The 21524-nt window shown below is 40.6% G+C and overlaps 1 protein-coding gene across 1 annotated transcript in view; it reads right to left on the reverse strand.

Moving 5' to 3' along the window:
* The window catches only part of TEX11 (testis expressed 11), a gene marked incomplete at both ends in the record, with an annotated part of 517390 nt that overhangs the window by 261803 nt on the left and 234063 nt on the right, over positions 1–21524 (reverse strand). Inside the window, one exon of the mRNA XM_080652805.1 lies at positions 19116–19194. Within this exon, the coding sequence (XP_080508931.1) occupies positions 19116–19194 (79 nt within the window). The remainder of the gene's footprint in view (positions 1–19115; positions 19195–21524) is intronic.

A 21524-nucleotide genomic window follows, 5' to 3' on the forward strand; every position in this document is an offset into this window, starting at 1 on the left:
CTGTGCCCTCTTGCAATCTGGGATATAGTAGTGCACAAAGCAGCGGGCAGCCAGGGAGGAGCCCAAGCCTGAGCCGGGGCCTGGCATGGCACCACTCCCGATCATCCCGGCCCCGCTGTGCCTGCCACCACTGCTGCTCAGTATGTTCACTGCCACTCTACTGTGGTCTCCAAATGCCCGTCCTAGGGCAATACCAGTCAGTCCTGATGCTGGTCTTGATGGGGGAGGGGCGCGTAGGAGGAGTGTCCACTGGAGAGGCTTGCACTGCCACAGCGGGGCTTGCCAGCTGTGAGCCCGACGTCGGGCACCTATCGGTCAGCTGGGTAGTGCTCCCACTGTGGGAGTGCACTGACCACCACGGGGGAGCTCCTGCATTGAGCGTCACCCCTCCTGGTAGTCAGTGTGAATCTTAGCGACCGGTCAAATGATCGCTTAGGGTTTTATATATATAGATTATATATAGAAAACCTTTATCCTATCTAATGAAAGAGAAACATGCAAATTGACCGTACCTCCGCTATGCTCACAAGCCACGCCCACCAGCCAATCAGGAGCGAGTATGAAAATTAACCCGACAAAAATGGTGGCGGCCACGGAGCTGGAGCAAGCAGGAGGCTTGGGTTGCCCCCGGCAATGGAGGAAGCCAAGCTTCCCACCCGCCCTGGCCAGCCCTGGCCTCTGCTCAAGGCTACAAAGTTTCAATTATAGAAGATAAATAAATCTCAACAAAAATGGCGGCAGCCACAGAGCTGGAGAGAGCAGGAGGCTTGGGTTGCCCCCGGCGATGGAAGAAGCCAAGCTTCCCACCCGCCCTGGCTGGTCCTGGCCTCCACTCAAGGCTACAAAGTTTCAATTATAGAAGATAAATAAATCCCAGATACCAGGGCCTCCACTTGGGTTTCTGGGGCATGGCCAGCCTGCAAACCACCACAGGCCCCTTGCCCAGGCCGCGCCATGCCCCAAGAGAACCCCCACCCTGATCCGGGACACCCTTCAGGGCAAACCAGCCGGCCCCCACCCATGCAGCAGGCCTCTATCCTATCTAATAAAAGAGTAATATGCAGATTGACAATCACTCAAACACACAAGATGGCTGCCCCATGTGGTCAAAGATCCTGCCCCCATGTGGACGCAAGATGGCCACCACAAGATGGCCAGCAGGGGAGGGCAGTTGGGAGGGACCAGGCCTGCAAGGGAGGGCAGTTGGGGGTGATCAAGTCTGCAGGGGAGGGCAGTTAGGGGTGACCAGGGCTGCAGGGGAGGGCAGTTAGGGGCAATCAGGCTGGCAGGGGAGCAGTTAGGCATCAATCAGGCTGGCAGGGGAGTGGTTAGGACAGCCGTGGGCAAACTATGGCCTGCGGGCCGGATCCGGCCTGTTTGGCTATTCTATCCGGCCCGTGGAGCCGAAAGAGCGGAGGGTTCTCTTGCTCTCCCCTCCGCTCCTTTACTTTGAATTTATATTAGTTCACACAAACACTCCATCCATGCTTTTGTTCAACCCCTCCGGTCCAGTTTAAGAACCCATTGTGGCCCTCGAGTCAAAAAGTTTGCTCAACCCTGGGTTAGGAGGTGATCAGGCTGGCAGGCAGAAGCGGTTAGGGGCAATCAGGAAGGCAGGCAGGCAAGCAGTTGGGAGTATATATATACTAGAGGCCCAGTGCACGAAATTCGTGCACGGAGGGTGTGTCCCTCAGGCTGGCCTGCACTCTCTCCAATCTGGGACCCCTCGAGGGATGTCCGACTGCCCGTTTAGGCCTGATCCCACCAGGATTGGGCCTAAACAGCAGTCGGACATCCCTCTCACAATCCGGGACTGCTGGCTTCCAACTGCTCACCTGCCTGCCTGCCTTCCTGATTGCCCCTAACTGCTTCTGCCTGCCAGCCTGATCACCCCCTAACCACTCCCTGCCAGCCTGATTGATGCCTAACTGCTCCCCAGCCAGCCTGATTGCACCTAACTGCCCTCCCCTGCAGACTTGATCACCCCCAACTGCCATCCCTTGCAGCCCTGGTCCCCCCTAACTGCCCTCCCCTGCTGGCCTGATTGCCCACAACTGCCCTCCCTTGGAGACCTGGTCCCTCCCAACTGCCCTCCCATGCTGGCCATCTTGTGGTGGCCATCTTGTGTCCACATGGGGGCAGGATCTTTGACTACATGCGGGCAGCCATCTTGTGTGTTGGAGTGATGGTCAATCTGCATATTTTATTAGATAGGATAGAGGCCTGCTGCATGGGTGGGGACCAGCTGGTTTGCCCTGAAGGGTGTCCCGGATCAGGGTGGGGGTTCCCTTGGGGCATGGGGCGGCCTGGGTGAGGGGCCTGTGGTGGTTTGCAGGCCGGCCATGCCCCCTGGCAACCCAAGTGGAGACCCTGGTATCTGGGGTTTATTTATCTTCTACAATTGAAACTTTGTAGCCTGGAGCAGAGCCAAGCCTTCTGCTTGCTCCTTGGCGGCAGCCATTTCTGTTGGAATTTATGTATCTTCTATAATTGAAACTTTGTAGCCTTAAGTGGAGGCCTGGGCTGGCCAGGGCTGCAGAAGCTTGGCTTCCTCCATCGCCACGGGCAACCCTAGCCTCCTGCTTTTTCCAGCTCCGTGGCTGCCGCCATTTCTGTTTGGGTTTATGTATCTTCTATCATTGAAACTTTGTAGCCTTGAGTGGAGGCCTAGGCCGGCAAGGGCAGGCGGAAAGCTTGGCTTCCTCCATTGCCGGGGAAACCCATGCCTCCCTCCTGCTCTCTGTGGCCGTAGCCATCTTGGTTGGGTTGATTTGCATATTCGCTCCTGATTGGCTAGTGGGCGTGGCATGTGGGTGTAGCAGAGTGATGGTTAATTTGCATATTACTCTTTTATTAGATAGAAGATATATATATAAAGATTTCACACAAAATATTAAAAGTAATAAATGAATTGGGCAAAGTAGCAGGATACAAAGTCAATATGCAAAAATCAGTTGCATTGCTATAAACTAACAATCTGAAAAGAAAATTAAGAAAACAATTCCATTTATAATAGCATCAAAAGAATACTTAGGAATTAATTTAACCAAAGAGGTGAAAGACTTATACAATGAAAACTATAAGACATTTATAAACAAAATTAAAGAAGATATAAATAAATGTAGACATTCCATTCCAGACTCAAGGATTGGAAGACTTAAAATTGTTAAAATATCAATACTACACAAAATGATCTACGGATTTCATGCAATCCCTATCAAAATTCCAATGTTGTTGTTTGTTTGTTTTTGCAGAAATAGAAAAATTCATCCTAAAATTTATATGGAATTTCCAGGGACTTTGAATAGCCAAAATGATTCTGAAAAAGAACAAAGCTGGAGAACTCACATTATTTGATTTCAAAACTTACTACAAAGGTACAGTAATAAAGACAATGTGATACAGAGACAAACAGACATACAAAGCAATGAAATAGAGAACCCAGAAATAAACTCTTGGCATATATGGTAAAATGATTTTTGACAAGAATATCAAGACCATCCAATGGGAAAAGAGAGTCTTCCCAACAAATAATGCTAGGAAAACAGGATATCACATGCAAATGAATGAAGTGGGACCTTTACCATATACAAAAATTAACTCAATATTATCTGTGACCTAAATATAAAACCTAAAACTGTAAAAAGCCTAGAAGAAAACAAAGGGGTAAATCTTCATGATATCAGATTTGGCAATGATTTCTTAGATATGACTCCAAAAGAACAGGAAACAAAAGAAAAAATAGACAAATTGGATTTCATTTAAAAAATTTTAAATGTGCATCAGATGACAATATCAACAAAGTAAAAAGGCAACTCACACTATTAGATAAAATATTTGCAAATCATATATATGGTAAGGGATTAATATCCAGGGTACATAGAGAACTCCTAAACTCAACAATAAGAAAGTGAATAACCCAATTAAAAAATGGGCAGAGAACTTGAATAGACATTTCTCCAAAGTAGATATGCAAATAGCCAAAAATCACCTGAAAAGATGGCCAACATCACTAGTCATTAGAGAAATGTAAATCAAAACTACATGTGATACCACTTCATACCCATTATGATGTAAGATAAACACACACACACAGAAAACAACAAGAGTTGGCAAGGAGGTGGAGAAATTGAAACCACTGTACACTGTTGGTAAGAATGTAAAATGGTACATTCACAGTAAAAACAGTATAACAGTTCCTCAAAAATTAATAATAGAATCATTATGTTTCCAGCAAATTCCACTTCTGAGTATATATCCACCAAAGTTGAAAGCAGGTTCTCAAATAAATATTTCTACACTCATGTTCATAGCAGCATTACTCACAATAGCTAAAATTTGCAAGTTTTGGGAGCTGCGGGTTTGGACGCGGAGTCTACACCATCTGGAACCGGAAAGTGGAGCTTATCGGAAGCCTGAAAATCCACAACTGCGGCACCCACGGAACAGCTGCGAGCCCCAGAACAACGCTCCCCAAATGGCGCAAACACACGGGTTCAGAGGAGCTCTACACTCCACCAGGGAAAGGTCAGATTTCGCCTGGGATAAGGTGAGGTCTCTGGTCCCAGCGCAAGAGAGTAACGCGCGTTTTGCTGGAGCTGGAGGACCAGGGAAGTCAGTGCCTAGAAAAATCCATGGCTGTTGGGGCTAGCGTGATCTGTGAATGTGGAAGGGGGTCCTCAGAGCTGCTAACAGAAGGGCTCTCTAAAAAGCAACCCATTTTGATCTGAAGTGCAGAGACACCCTAAGAATTTCAGGGGTGTGCTAGACTTACGCGCAGTCCCGGAGTTCGCACAACTGGGCTTTTTCCTCTTGAAATTCTTGCTTCTGATTACTAAGCCCAATACATAGGATCACCCAGTTGGGGACACCCTGGGAGACTGCAGGGGAAAGTGTTTTTCTGGAACCTGGGGATCGGAGCGGGGAGTGACCATCTGAGAGCCAGCTCCGAGGCAGCTCACTCCCACAAACCGGTAGTGAGTGCCACAGGGAAACAAGGCTCTAACACTCCCTAGAGAGGCCATAGATAAACCCGGAAGTCAATCCAGAAACACTGCCACCCAGGGGCTGAATCACAAATTGACTCTTGTGTAATCAAAAGTAAAGGAATACGAATTAAGACACACCGCCTGCTTAAAATCAGGACTGGCTTACATCACTGAAGAGCAGTGGAACGCAGGGAACTGCAATACTGTCTGGACTGAGAAACAGGCGTGCCAAACAGAACAACAGAGGAAGTGAATGACCTTCACTACTCCACATTTTGTTTTTATTTTTTATTTTTTTATTTTCATTTTTTGCATCTTTTACTCAAGAAACTAATTTTTTTCCTTTTTTCCTCACTTGATTTTACTTTTTTAATTATTACATTTTTATTTTCAATCCGTATTATTACTACTGCTATTTTATCTTTTTTTTTTAAGTGTCATTTTATTTTCTCTTCATTTTGTTTTGGGATTAATGTTCTACATTCTATTTGTATCTTTCCTTTAGCATCATTTTACTCTATCTCAACTCTACCTTTATGCCATCACTATCTTCCTCACTTTTCCCTTTTCGGTGTCCTGTTTATCTTACCCCTTTCCTGCTTTAGATTTTCCCTATTCCTTCTGTTTACCCCCGTTAAAATTTCACCCTACTTATATATCTAATCTCCAATCCCCTGCTCCAAGTCCATAAACACCTCTCTCTTCCTGTCTTAACTATCCAAAATATTGTTTTTTTCTCTGTCCTTTTGTTGTTGTTCGCTTGAATGTAGATTATATCGAATTTTTATGCTTTTTTGTGAGATTGTTTTGCTTATTCTTCTTTTGTTTATTTTTTTGTTTGTTTAGTGCTTCTGTTTTCCCTTGCCTCACACAATATTAGTTGGTGTTGTAGTTTGTATTAATCCCCAGGTACTTGTTGCTGGCATTTGCTGGGATAAGTGATTGTTCTATTGGAATTTTATCCCCAATATATATAGTCTGTTTCCCTTTCTCTCTAAGTCTCTTTCTTGTCTCTCTTACTTTTTTTTTCCTCTTTTTTTCCCTTTTCACAATTTCATTTTGACACTCCTTTTTTTTTCTTCTTCTTCTTTCTTTCTTTTTCCTCTTCTTCTTTTTCTCCTATCCCCTAATTTGCCTTTCTCTGGTGGTCATCTTTATTGGAGGTTATTAATATCGTGAATACATTTCTGTTCAGTGCCTTGTGTGTTTTACCTGGTAGTGCTGTATTTTGTGCCTTTAAATCAACGCAGAAGAGAGAGAACTACATAACCAGACACCCAGAGAAGAGAGACCATGGGGAGACAAAGACACAGCCCGCATATGAAAGAAAAGCAGTCATCACCAGAAAAGGAAGTAAACAAAATGGAGGCAAGCAACCTTCCAGAAAAAGAATTCAGAGAAATGGTCATAAGGTGGCTGAAAAGAATGGAAGACAAATTCGAAAATATGAGCAAGAACCAAGAGGAAATGAAGAAGAACCAAGAAGAAATGAAAAATGACATCGCTGCTGTAAAGAACTCAATAGAAAGCATCAAGAGTAGACTAGAAGAAGCAGAGGACTGCATCAGTGAGCTAGAAGACAAGATGGGAAAAAAATACCCAAGTAGAGCAACTTCTAGAAAAAAAACTTAAAAGGCAGGAGGAGAGCCTAAAGGAATTTTGGGACAACAGGAAACAAAACAACATCCACATAATAGGAATTCCAGAAGGAAAGGAAGCTGAGCAAGGAATAGAAAACCTCTTTGAAGAAATAATGACAGAAAATTTCCCTGATATAGAGAAGAAAAAACCCACACAAATCCAAGAAGCTCACAGAGTCCCAAGCAACATGAACCCCAAAATACCAATGCCAAGGCACATCATAATTAAATTGGCAAACACCAACGACAAAGTAAGAATCTTAAAAGCGGCAAGAGAGAGACAGAAAGTTACATACAAAGGAACCCCCATCAGAGTAGCAACTGATTTCTCAACAGAAACTCATCAGGCCAGAAGGGAATGGAATGAAATATACAAAGTCATGCAAAGGAAGGGTCTGAATCCAAGAATACTGTACCCAGCAAGGTTTTCAATCAAAATTGAAGGTGAAATCAGGAGCTTCACAGACAAAAAAGGACTAAGGGAATTTATTACCACCAAACCAGTAATACAAGAAATGCTAAAGGGTCTGCTGTGAAAAAAAAAAAAAAAGAAATAGGAAGCGAAGAAGGAACACAGGTGTAAAGAATAGGAATGGCGACAAATAAGTACCTACCAATAATAACTTTAAATGTAAATGGATTAAATGCCCCAATCAAAAGACATAGGGTAATTGGATTGGATAAGAAAACAAGACCCATATATCTGCTGTCTACAAGAAACCCACCTCAGAAAAAAAGACACACACAGACTGAGGGTGAAGGGATGGAAAAAGGTTTTCCAGGCAAATGGAACTGAAAAAAAAGCTGGGGTAGCAATACTTATATCTGACAAATTAGATCTCAAAGTGAAGGACATAACAAGAGATAAGGAAGGGAGCAATCCAACAAGAAGAAATAACTCTGGTAAACATATATGCACCCAATACAGGAGCACCCAAATACATAAAAAAAACTCCTGGAGGATATCAAGGGAGAGATTGACAGCAATACAATCATAGTAGGAGACTTTAATACCCCACTATCACCATTGGACAAATCCTCTAAACAAAAAATCAGCAAAGAAACATCAATCCTAAATGACTCACTAGACCAGATGGAATTAATTGACATCTTCAGAACATTTCACCCCAAAGCCACAGAATATACATTCTTCTCAAGTGCACATGGGTCATTTTCAAAGATAGACCATATGTTGGGACATAGGCAAAGTCTCTTCAAATTCAAGAAGATAGAAATCATATCAAGCATCTTCTCGGACCACAGTGGCATAAAACTGGAAATCAACTACAATAAAAACAACCCAAAGAAATCAAACACATGGATACTAAACAGCATGCTATTAAACCATGACTGGGTTACCAGAGAGATCAAAGAAGAAATAAAAAACATCATGACAACAAATGACAATGAAAACACTACAATCCAAAATCTATGGGACACAGCGAAAGCAGTCTTGAGAGGGAAGTTCATAGCTCTACAAGCCTACTGCAAAAAACAAGAAACAGGGGTAATAAATTACCTAACCCAACAACTCAAAGAGTTAGAAAAAGAGCAACAAGAAAAGCCCAGTGTAAGCAGAAGGAAGGAAATAATAAAGATCAGAGCACAGATAAACGACATAGAGACCAAAGAAACAATACAAAAGATCAACAAAACCAAGAGCTGGTTCTTTGAAAGGATAAAGAAGATTGATGAACCTCTAGCCAGGCTCACCAAGAAGCAAAGAGAGAGGACCCAAATAAACAAAATCAGAAATGAAAGAGGTGAAATAACAACAGATCCCGCCGAAATACAAAGGATTGTTAAAAAATACTACGAACAACTCTATTCCAACAAACTAGACAACCTGGAGGAAAATATTCCTAGAAAAATATAACCTTCCAAAACTCAATCAGGAAGAATCTAAACAGCTCAATATGCCAGTAACTATGGAAGAAATTTAAGCACTCATCAAAAAGCTTCCGGCAAACAAAAGCCCGGGGCCAGACGGCTTCACAGGGGAGTTTTACCAAACATTCAAGGAAGAACTAAAACCTATCCTCCTCAGACTATTCCAAAAAATTCAAGAGGAAGGAACACTTCCAAGCTCCTTCTATGAAGCCAGCATCACCCTAGTACCAAAACCAGATAAAGAGAACACAATGAAAGAGAATTACAGGCCAATATCCCTCATGAACGTAGATGCCAAAATCCTCGACAAAATTCTAGCAAATCGGATCCAGCAGTACATCAGAAAGATCATACACCATGACCAAGTAGGGTTTATCCCAGGAATGCAAGGATGGTACAATATCTGAAAATCAATAAATGTAATACATCACATAAACAAATTGAGAGATAAAAATCACATAGTCATATCAATTGATGCAGAAAAAGCATTTGACAAAATCCAACACCCTTTCTTGGTAAAAACTCTCAACAAGGTGGGAATAGAAGGATTATACCTCAACATAGTGAAAGCTATATATGATAAACCCATAGCTAACATCATACTCAATGGGCATAAACTAAAACCATTTCCCCTAAGAACAGAACAAGACAGGGATGCCCACTCTCACCACTCCTGTTTGACATAGTACTGGAAGTATTAGCCATTGCAATTAGACAAGAAGAAGAAATAAAAGGCATCCAAATTGGAAAAGAAGAAGTAAAGCTGTCCTTATTTGCAGATGACATGATATTGTACATAAAAAACCCGAAAGACTCCATCAAAAAACTAACAGACTTAATAGATGAATTCGACAATGTAGCAGGATACAAAATTAACGCCAAAAAATCTATGGCATTTCTATACACCAATAGTGAACTTATAGAAAGAGAGACTAAAAAAGCAATCCCATTTACCATAGTACCAAAAAAATTAAGATACTTAGGAATAAACCTAACCAAGGAGGTAAAAGACCTATACACAGAAAACTACAGGACACTGAAAAAAGAGATAGAGGAAGATGTAAACAGATGGAAGAACATACCATGTTCATGGATTGGTAGAATCAACATCATCAAAATGTCCATACTACCCAAAGCAATCTATAGATTCAATGCACTCCCCATTAAAATACCAACGGCATATTTCACAGACCTAGAAAGAACTCTCCAAAAATTTATCTGGAATTAAAAAAAGCAATCCTGAGAAAGAAGAATAAAGTAGAAGGGATCTCAATACCAGATTTCAAGCTCTATTACAAAGCCACTGTCCTCAAAACAGCCTGTTACTGGCACAAGAACAGACATATAGATCAATGGAATAGAATAGAGAATCCAGATATCGACCCAAACCACTATGCGCAATTAATATTTGACAAAGGAGGCATGAACATACAATGGAGTTAAGACAGTCTCTTCAATAAATGGTGTTGGGAAAATTGGACAGATACATGTAAAAAAATGAAACTAGACCCCCAACTTACACCATACACAAAAATAAACTCAAAATGGATACAGGACTTAAATATAAGATGGGAAACCATAAAAATACTAGAGGAATCCACAGGCAGCAAAATCTCAGACATATGCCGAAAGAACTTCTTCACTGATACTGCCCCTAGGGCAATGGAAGCCAAAGAGAAAATAAACAAATGGGACTACATCAAAATAAAAAGCTTTTTCACAGCAAAAGAGACCATCAACAAAACAACAAGAAATCCCACTGTATGGGAGAACGTATTTGCAAATGTTATCACTGATAAAGGTTTAATCTCCAACATCTACAGGCAGCTTATACAACTTAATAAAAGAAAGATAAATGATCCAATAAAAAAATGGGCAACGGACCTAAATAGAATATTTTCGAAAGAAGACAGAAGGAAGGCCAAGAGACACATGAAAACATGCTCAAAGTCACTAATTATCCGAGAGATGCAAATCAAAATGACAATGCGATACCATCTTACACCTCTCAGAATGGCTATCATCAACAAATCAACAAACGACAAGTGTTGGAGAGGATGCGGAGAAAAGGGAACCCTCATGCACTGCTGGTGGCAATGCAGACTGGTGCAGCCACTGTGGAGAACAGTATGGAGTTTCCTCAAAAAACTGAAAATGGAACTCCCATTTGACCCAGTAATCCCACTCCTAGGAATATATCCTAAGAAACTAGAAACACCAATCAGAAAGGATATATGCACCCCTATGTTCATAGCAGCACAATTTGCAATAGCTAAGATTTAGAAACAGCCTAGGTGCCCGTCAGCAGAGGACTGGATCAGAAAACTATGGTACATGTACACAATGGAATACTATGCTGCCATAAAAAGAAGGAATTATTACCATTTGTAGGCACCTGGATGGAATTATAGAACATTATGCTAAGTGAAATAAGCCAGTCAATGAAAGAAAAATACCACATGATCTCACTCATTTGGGGATAATGAAAAACAGTATAAATTGATGAACAAAAAGATAGATACTGAGGCAGTAAAGCATCAAACAGACTGTCAAGTTACGGCGGTAAGGTTAGGGAGAGGTGGGAGAAAAATAAGAGATCAACTGAAGGACTTGTATGCATGCATATAAGAGTAACCAACGGATGCAAAACATTGAGGGGGTGAGGGCATGTATGGGCATGCGGTGGGGGGGGGCATTGGTAAGATATGTACACATATAATACTTTAATAAAATAAATAAATAAATAAATAAAATAAGACAGTGAAGTATAAAAACAAGTGATTAAATTTGCTCTACTATAACATTTTTGGTCTTCTAAAAAATATATATATAACAAAATCATCTGAAAAAGTTCAGACATGGGACAGAGGCACACCCTGACCATAGAGAACAACCCCTTCCCTCCATAGGAAACCTGTGTATCTTTCACACAGGCCCTTTGTTTACGGTAACACACATAGCTGCACATTGCTGTGTCTTCCAGACACACTTGTATGGGAGGTGCTAGGGCAGTGCAAAACATGGGTAACCAGTAGTTACCACTAGCACTTCCGTTACTGGCAAAAAACAGCCGCAGTGCACATAGTGTGAAAGAGCCCATTATCAATGTCAGATTGCATCCACTGGACTCTATAAAAACAACCAAGTGCCACTTTTAAATGCCCATTGCAACAGTTTTTCTTATTAAAAGCTGGAAATGGCAGGATATTTATATATATATACCCCTACTGTGACAGCCTGGCAGAGCATTACAAAGGAGAAAACCCAGCATCTGGTGATGTCCATAAGTACAAGACTTCAGGCTGTCATTACCAGGAAAGGGTTTCATCCAAGTATTAGATATGAACATTTGATTTTCAGTTTTTCATTTGTCCAATTACTTCTGAAACCCTGAATTTAAGTGATTTTGTAATAAAATCTTTAGTTCATCACATTTCTATACAATCTTTTTGTTCAACCCACTGAATTAGGGTTCGTTCACACTAGCCATGCTGCCGTTGTAGTGTGGTGCAATACTGCAATGCAGCGCAGCTAGGGTTAATGCAGGATACACAGGTTTCCATCATGTTTGCGTTGATGCTAATGTGCAGTGGTGCATGTTAACACAAATGCCCTGTAGCACGCATTTTTACAGGCGCAAGGGGGAGAAGCAAACGCAGCGCAAAATGCATTTGTTTTGCCGCTAATACATGTGGTTAGTGGCCACGGTAGCGTTACTGATACCGCATCCCTATCAGCAAAAAAATGCAGCCGCAGCATGGCTAGTGTGACATGTCCTCTGTGTGTCTTTTTTCCTGCTGCGCGCGTCCGCAGTGGGAAAGAAAACTGCAGTGGATACAAGCCCTAAAAGCTGAAAGTCTTTGTTGTTTTATTAACAAGTCATTGTGATGTACAGAATGTGGGAATAGGAAAAAATTGTGTTTGAGTAGAGCTCTTAATCTTACCTCAGAAAGGCTCTGATACTGTGCTCTCCAGGGGCTTGTCTCCCTATATCACCACGATAACGTGTCTATGCATTCCCAGGGTGATGTCGGGAGACGCATCCGCGGGCATTACAAGGAGCCTCTGGAAGATTGAGAGGTTGCTCCTTCTACTGAATGGGCGGATATAAATCAGCCCACTCAGAAGAAGGAGCTGCAGCCGTGTTTCCCGATGTTGCCATGTTAACACTGCTGCTGGTGAAGGAGCGGAGGGGAGAGCAAGAGAACCCTCCGCTCTTTCGGCTCCGCGGGCCGGAGAGAACAGCCGAATGGGCCGGATCTGGCCCACGGGCCGTAGTTTGCCCACGGCTGGGTTAGAAGGACCTAAGGCCACATGTTAAACTTATAAATTACGGCTTTCTAGACAGATGTCCAAGCCCAGATATGTAGGGCTTAAGCTGCCTGTTTACAGCAAAACAACTTTCTTCCGTGCCAGTATAAAATTTAGGGAAATTAGGCTGTGTTTGTGGCTAGAAAGAAGAACTGGCCACCATGCACAGCCCTGATAGTGACCTGAAGAAAACTGTATAATAGAATTAGATGATACCTGCGACTTCATGTACATGACTCCAGAAAGATAAGGACAATTTTGCTTTCTGTAGGAAGGTCAAGAATAGACTTCAGTCACCTCCCTAAGATATCTGTATAGCCCTACCATATGTCATATATGGTAGCAGAAGATTTGGATACCTAAGGTGGCCACAGTGCCAATGTTACTGTCTTGCAGGCCTGTGTGACCATGCCCATGTCAGGGGTGGCACAAACCTCAACTTTAGGAAACCGGAGAAGGCCTGTTTGGAACAGAGGGAAGTGGTGAGTACCAGCCCTTTGTTACAGGAATTACAGACCCCGTGAGGTCCTGTGACATATGAGACCCTGTAAAGCAGTAAAGCTCCCTTAGTCCTTTCTCAGAGGGCATGTCACCCCTCCCAGAGACCATACGAAATTTTAAGGACAAGTTAAGTAGGGGGAACCCTACTACAAGGACAGCTATAATTGTCTACTTGAATATAGACACATTTTGAATTTCTCCTTGTCATTTGAAGACAGTTATATTACTCTGAAGAATCCATAGAAAGGAATGACAAGGAAAATCAGAAGATCTTAAAGCAGGTCAGTATATTTTTCTCCTTATATAATTCCTCTGAAATTTGGCAATGCTTAATAAATCATGGCAATACATTTCTTTGCATAAATTCAATAAGACTGGTTTCTAATAGTGGTTTTATTGACCAGAAACTTTGACTGGAGTGTCATGTTTTAAAGAGCCCTGTCTGAACTCTGAAGACTTAAAGCCAATAAGAGTGCCAAGGAAAAGCCTGGTATCCTGCTTGGGTGCCCTGAAAATGGCTGGTGCTGGAGTGTCAGGCCCATGCCCTACCATCACTGGCAGTTGGTCAGAGTAGAAGGGGAGCAATAAGGACAACTCTGCGTCCCTGCAGAACCCCACACACTCTAGGCCTTGACAAGTAGGAGGGCTACTGAGATGGGCCTTAAAACCTAGGGCGTGGGCCCAGGTGGAGTCGCTGCAGGTGAGGGATTCACCTAACTCAGCAGATACTACAGGCAGGCCTGACAGCAGCTGGATGGCTTGGCTTCCTGGCCCTATGGGGCACAATAAGATTCAATCATGAAATTCCGACAAAGATAGTCAGTTACCATTCTTGTTGTGTTTATGCAAACAATCAGGCCAAATTAAATACAATAGGTAAATTAGTCTTTATCTGGCTCTTTTGATAAACATAGAGGTAATTTTGAGGAGAAAAATTCTATTTCAATAGAGGTCATTAAAACTGAAATGTTTTCTTTCCCTTCCACCGGACCATTTGTTACAGTTTGTCTCCACCAGGTCACAAGCCCACCTCCTTCTGTGCCCAGGCCTCATCGTCCCTCTGACAGACAGCAAAGATCTCTTGGCTCTGAGAGAAAACTCCGTCCCTCCTCAGCACGAAGCAGCTACAGAAGAAATTCAACGTCCATTTTCCCTAAAAGAATTCAGAGCCAGGATCCTTGAGGTAATATATTAGGCAGTTAGACAGACATGAGCAGAGCAGGGACGATGGGCCAACTAGTGCTACAGGATGTAACTAAGTCTTTCCACCTCTACGTATGTGAGACAAGGGGCATAGGCAAAGAGGTACTCACCAAAGTCTCAGCCCCTAGAAAAGGCTGGTAGCCTATTTGCCCAAAAAAAACTTGACCCCTTTGCATTTGGGTGACCTACTTGCCTCTGGGTGGTAGCAGCCACAGCTATGCTTATTGAAAAAGCAAATAAGTTAACCCTAGGGCAGTAACTAATCCTAACTGCCCCACATGAGGTCGAGATTTTACTCCAGAACACACTAGAGCACTAGATGTCAAACATTTGAGTCACCCAGTTTCAGGCTCTCTGGTAGACAAAAAAAAAAAATCAATAACAATTTATACTGATAGCAGGTATGCATTTACAACAAGATAAGGGTTCTCCACAGAAGCAAGAGGGTACTGGGCCACAGATGAAGCTGCCCAGGAGGCTGCCCTAAAACCAGTGGGGCCTCTACAGATTCTAGTGACTCTTCCAGATCCTGACCTACCCAATCTAGAAAAAATAAAATCCATAACCAGTCTTTATTCAAGTTCTTACAGGCTTTACAGTCTACCCAGGAAGCAATCCAGAAGCACATCTGAGATGCTCTGCCTGTACCAACTTCTGATCTGGTTCATCCCTTCCACCCTGGTGACTCTGTTTGGGTAAAGAAATTTGCCACCCAAGGACTGACTCCTACCTGGAAAGGACCACCTCCATGGCAGTCAAGGTCAACAGAATCCCAACGTGGCTTCATCACACCTGGCTTAAAACAGCCCAGGAAAAATTGAGAGTCCAGGACTCTTCGGACTCTCTAAAGATTACTCCTGGCCCTAATTCTGGGCCCTTATCTTATAAGCAGGCCCACTAACTTTATTAGGCCAAAAATTAAGATTATAGTCCTCAGGAATAAATATAACTACAATGACTAAGAGTCAATGATTTGACTCATGTACATAAAATGAGTGGGGAATGAAGCATCCATCTTATATAAATACTGCTGTTTGAAATTTTAGCCCTGCTATTTGGCTTCTGTAAATTCTTGCTTGCTAAGACTACTCCCACTTCAGAGAGGCCATTAAACCTTCCCCAGACAAGGTTATCAGTGCTGGCGCCAGGCCAGGCCTCTGGTTGAGGTCTCGAGGCCCCAGCACATACAGGCTCTTTAAGAACTTGCAAAAGGGGCTGGAAACACCCCATATTTGGGAGACAAAGAAGGTAAAAACATATAAATAGGGAAAATTCCTGCATGTTGGGGCCCAGAATTTGAAAGACATTCTCCTCTGGACCCGCGCGTAATAAATGTAACTCCATCTCTCTAAGTATTGCTTTGTTCTTCTTCGGTTTTCTGTAACAATAGTAAGGGGTTCAGAGAGCTTCCAGGCTGGTGAACACATTTACACCAGAACTACACACCCCGATTCCATGAGGACAGAAGCTCCTGCATTTGGAACCATCCCAGACCTCACCCTATGTATCTCTTCATCTGGCTGTTCATTTGTATCCTTTATTATACTAGTACATACCTTTAATAAGCTGGTAAACTTGTTTCCCTTAGTTCTCTGAGCCTCTTTAGCAAATTAATCAAACCCAAGGAGAGGTTGGTGTTGGAAGTTCTGATGTATAGCCAGTTGGTCAGAAACCTAGGCTTGCAGCTGGTGTCTGAAGTGTGTATGTGTTTGTGTGTGTGTGTAGGGGCAGTACTGTGGGACTGAACCCTTAACCCATGGTATCTGACACTATGTATAGGCGGACAGTGTCAGAATTGAATCAAATTATAGAATACCCGGTTGGTGTCACAGAGAATTACGTGGTGTGGGGGAAAACCACCACACATTTGATGACCAGAGGTGAAATGTTTTGTGCAGTAGTAAAGGAGACTCATAGGGAAGAAATGTGTATATAGGAGAAAAACACACAGTAGGGAAGAACTAAGTTTTTCCCTACAACAGGAGGGAGAAACTGAGGTTTTTCCTTTTAGTACTTTAAGGTATTGGGTACATTATTCAACCATAAAAGTAGATGTGGAATTTAGGGATTAGAAGCAACTGATACTGTAAAGATCTAGTTTTGTAAGCCCAATTAATAATGTGATGTGGCTGCCAGAAAAAAAGCTAATTTGAACATTGGCTGCATTAAAAGAAACAGGATCTAGAACAGTGCTGAACAGTGCTGCACAGTAGAACTTCCAGTGATAATGGAAACTTTCTCTATCTGAGCTGTCCAACAAGGTAGCCATTAGCCACAGATGGATACTGAGACTTGATATATTTAGTGTGACTAAGGGACTAAATTTTCTATTTTGTTCAATTTTAATTAATTTACATTTAAATAGCTATGTGTGGATAACTGCTACCATATTGGGCAGTGCAGGTTTATAATACTTAAAACATGAAAGGCATATATTATTGGTTAGATCTGAAGAACTGTGTTCATTTCTAGTTACCATACTTATAAAAACTGGAAGTGACATCCAGGAAATAAGCTTATTAGGAATACTGTTAGAATGAACTGGGGAAGAGCTATCAAGTAAATGATTTAGATGGTATCATATGGCAGAACTAGTAGCCTTAAAATGACTGGAAAATATGAATAAATTCTATATGAGGAAGAATTTTGTGTTCCAGCTTTGTAAAAATATAATCCTCTCTTCCACAGGTTTTCCAAAAGAGGCTGAATGACTTTTCATCCAAGAAGTCATGTACAGGTAGGAGAATGGTCTACAACAATGGTTGCCAAGCTATAGCCTGCAGACCAAATTCAGTCAGTCATCTGTTTTTATAAATAAAGTTTTATTGGAACACAGCCACTTTCATTCATTTATAGTTTGTTTATAGCTGCTTATACACTACAATAGCAGATTAATTGTGACAGACTTTATGGTTGACCAGCCTAAAATATAATATTTACTTTAGAGAAAATGCTTACTGATCCCTGGTCTAAAATAGTGGTTCTCAGAACCGCCTGGGCCTGTTGGAATAATGTAGGCCCTGGCCTCTTTATTTTTATCAAGTTCCCTAGTGATTATATTTTTAACAGCTTTATTGAGATATAATTCATATACCATACAATTCATCCATTTAAAGTATACAATTTAGGCCCTGGCCAGGTAACTCAGTTAGTTTGAGCATCATCCCAATACACCAAGGTTGTGAGTTCAATCCCCGTTCAGGGCACATACAAGAATTAACCAATGAATGCACAAATAAGTGGGATAACAAATCAATGTTTGCCTCTCTCTCTCTCTCTCTCTCTCTCTCCCCCTCTTCTTTTTTCTTCTCTCTCTCTCTCTCAAATTAATTAAACAAAATATATATATGTATACAATTCAATGATTTTTAGTATATCCACAGAGTTGTGCAACCACCACTCAATTTCAGAACATTTTCATCAAACCAACAAGAAACCCTATACCCATTAGCAGTCACTTCCTATTTTCCCCATCTCTCACAGCCCTAGGCAACCACTAATCTACTTTGTGTCTCTATAAATGTGCTATTCTAAACATATCATATAAATGAAATGACAACATGTGAACTTTGTAGCCAGCTTCTTTAGCTTAGCATAATGTTTTTAAGGTTCATCCATATTATAACATGTATCAGTACTCTGTTTCTTTTTATAAAAATCAAATAATACTCCATGGTATGAATGTATCACATTTTGTTTATCTATTCAATTAGTTAATAGACATTTTGGTTGGTTCCACATTTTAGTATTAAGAATTCCACATTGTAGTGTTAAAAAGAATGCTGCTATGAGCATTCCTATTTGTATGGACATATGTTTAACTCAAGCATGGAATAACTGGGTCAATGGTAGATAAATCTCTAATTCTGACTGTTTCCATAGCTGCTGCACCATTTGACATTCCTACCAGCAGTTTATGAGGGTTATAATTTTTCCATACAATCTGAGTATATGCCCTGACCTGGATGGGATGACACTCCAACCAGCTGAGCCACACCAACCAGGGCTTATCTGTCTTTTTTATTCTAGCCATCCTAGTGAGTGTGGTTTCTCATTGTGGTTTTGATTTGCATTTCCCTGATGGCTAATGATGTTGAGCATCTTTTTAAGTGCTTATTCCCCAGTAATTCTGATGCACACTGATGTTTGAAAACCACTAAGAGGTCAATAAGTAATTTAAGGTCCCTTTTAACATTAATGATCCCATGAAGATAGTGCCAGAGAGTTATATCACTTGCAGAACTATACTTGCTCATATCTTCCTGTTCCACTTGACACTGACCTGCAGGTTAACCTAGTTTAACTCCTATTTTATAAAGTCATGATTCTCTTATTCCTTTTTCATTTTATTTTTAAAATTTTAAATATAAATTTTAAAATTAACGTGACTATTGATTTTTTAAATCATTAAACAAGCAATTCCACCTTCTAATTTGATCAGCACAATGGCAAATATTGTTCTCTGTGAGTATGTATGGAGATAGATAGATAGATATAGATTTAGATATAGATTCAATATGTGTTCATGGAAATCTTAGAAAAATTTTAGTCTTTAGAGAAAAGAAAATCAATTATTCTGTACCTTTCATTATCCATCAGCAGTTTAGCAATGCTCAGACAGATGTCTAAAGACATGTCAAGGTGTAGTATTTCTATGCAAGCTAACAAAGACAAAAAAAGAAATAATCATGTCAGTTTCATTTATGAGGAAGCTTAGTTATTTTCAATAATTTTTCTCTGTTCAAAATCTACTTTCCAAATATTTGCCATATATCATGTTTTACCTAAAATTTATCAAAATATTTTAATGAAGTAATAATATACAATGCTAGAGAAAATGTAGTGAAACAGGCACTCTTAAATGTATGACAAAGTAACCTTTTGAAAAGCAATTTGGCAATACTATATGCTAAGAACACAGTGGTTAAGAGCTTGAGATGTGAAGTCAGAAAGACCTATATTTGAAACAACTTGTCACCTGTGTGGCCATAGGCAAGTTACATAGATTTTCCACACCTTAGTTTTGTCATCTGTAAAATGGGGATTATATCACCACCAATCTTGGTTGTGATTGAGAGGGTTACATGAGATAATATATGTAAATTACATAGCAAAGCACCTAGCACTTAGTACGCATTCAATAAATAAATGACAGCTGTAGCCTGGCAAGTGTGGTTCAGTGGTCAATCTATGAACCCTGAGGTCATGATTCGATTCCTGTTCAGGGTACATGCCCAGGTTGTAGGCTTAATCCCCAGTGGGGGGCATGCCGGAGGCAGCCGATCAATGATTCTCTCTCATCTTTGATGTTTCTATCTCTCTCTCTCGCTCTCCCTGACTCTCTGAGATCAATAAAAATATTTTTTAAAAAATAAATGACTGCCGCTATTATTATTTCTTCTACCTCAGAAATTGTATTTCTGAAAAGTCATCTGATGTAAATATGGGAAAATGCTTATTAACAAAGAGATTAAATGCAGTGCAGATTCTAACAACAATAAAAAGAAAATATATTCTGAGTGTGCACTGTAAAGCCAGGAACTATGTGCTTGGTGCTAACCAACAGCAGACAAAATACAAAATTCCTGCTGTTAAGGAGCTTATATTCCAGTAGATGGTGGACTATGGATATTTTTAGTATTTACCAAAAACTTCCTTTAAGTATGTGCCACCTTTCCATAATAAAAAATTGTATATTTTTAAATTTTGTTTTTCTATAACAAAAAATAGCAGTAAAATTCTAATGCCAGCACTTAGGTTGACCATGTTAAGAGTAAAATACTTTCACTAGCAAAGAAATGAACAGACAATAAAAATCCAAGTTTCATACATTCTCTCAATAAAACAAAATAAAAGATAACTTTATTATTTTAAACTATGGAAAACTTAAGAGTCAGGGAATTCTCCTAATTTGTACTCTGAAATTGTAACTTCATTAGTCTGAATATCAACAGTATCTAGATTGAGTTAAGTAAAACAATCTGGGAATAAAGAATAATTTCACTTTAAACTCTGTTTCTTATCTACATTTTGATAAAAACTGTAATGGGGAAATCTAATCCAAAATTAATCAACTTCACAACTGGGTGACTCTAATAATCTCTCTGGTCTTCCCACACTGCATTAGTTTGAGTAAGCCTATTCCTTTCATTCGTTAGTTGGTTTGTTTATTCCCTTAGTGCAAACAAAGTAGAGTTGTCTTCCTGGTTCCTAACAGTTTTCAACCTGTGTATACTGAGATGAAAACCTAGAGATACAGAATCCTCTGTACATTTCAGCTTCTGAGGTCTCTTAGTGATTGGTTAATGTTCTAGAGGTCACAGAAAGTTTCAGCAGTACCACATTAGCACTAAAGTTAGAGCTACTTCCAAATATGATTGTTGGCCTATTTATTACAAATTGTTACTTATTGGGTAATTAGTTATTATACCAACATAATTTTATTTTTTAATCTTTTTATTGATGTCAGAGAGGAATAGAGAGGGAAAGAGAGATAGAAACATCAATGATGAGAGAGAATCATTGATCAGCTGCCTCCTGCACACCCCATACTGGGGATCAAGCCAGCAACATGGGCATGTGTCCTGACCGGGAATAAACTGTGACCTCCTGATTCGACTCTGAAATCACTGAGCCACTCCAGCTAAGCCTAACATAATTTTATATAGTAAAAATAATGCAGCTCTATAATACAACTATATTTTTATATAGTAAAAAAATAAAGCATGTATGCATTAAAAGAATTTAGAATAAGTTATTTTTATGACTAAACATAATTGAAATGCTGTTAAAGGGCCAGTGTACATAAAGAGATTTGTTCCCCTCATTTAATACATCTATATAGTAGTAATAACAATGATAATAACTACAATAAAAATTATTATTCCATACTAAGTATACACTAGGTATGGTGCTAAATGTTCTATATACGTTTTCTCATAGGATTCTCAAAACAACACAATGAAGTAGACAGTATTATTATATCACTTTC

Source organism: Plecotus auritus, assembly GCF_963455305.1.
Source record: "Plecotus auritus genome assembly, chromosome: X".
In the NCBI taxonomy this organism is placed as follows: domain Eukaryota; kingdom Metazoa; phylum Chordata; class Mammalia; order Chiroptera; family Vespertilionidae; genus Plecotus; species Plecotus auritus.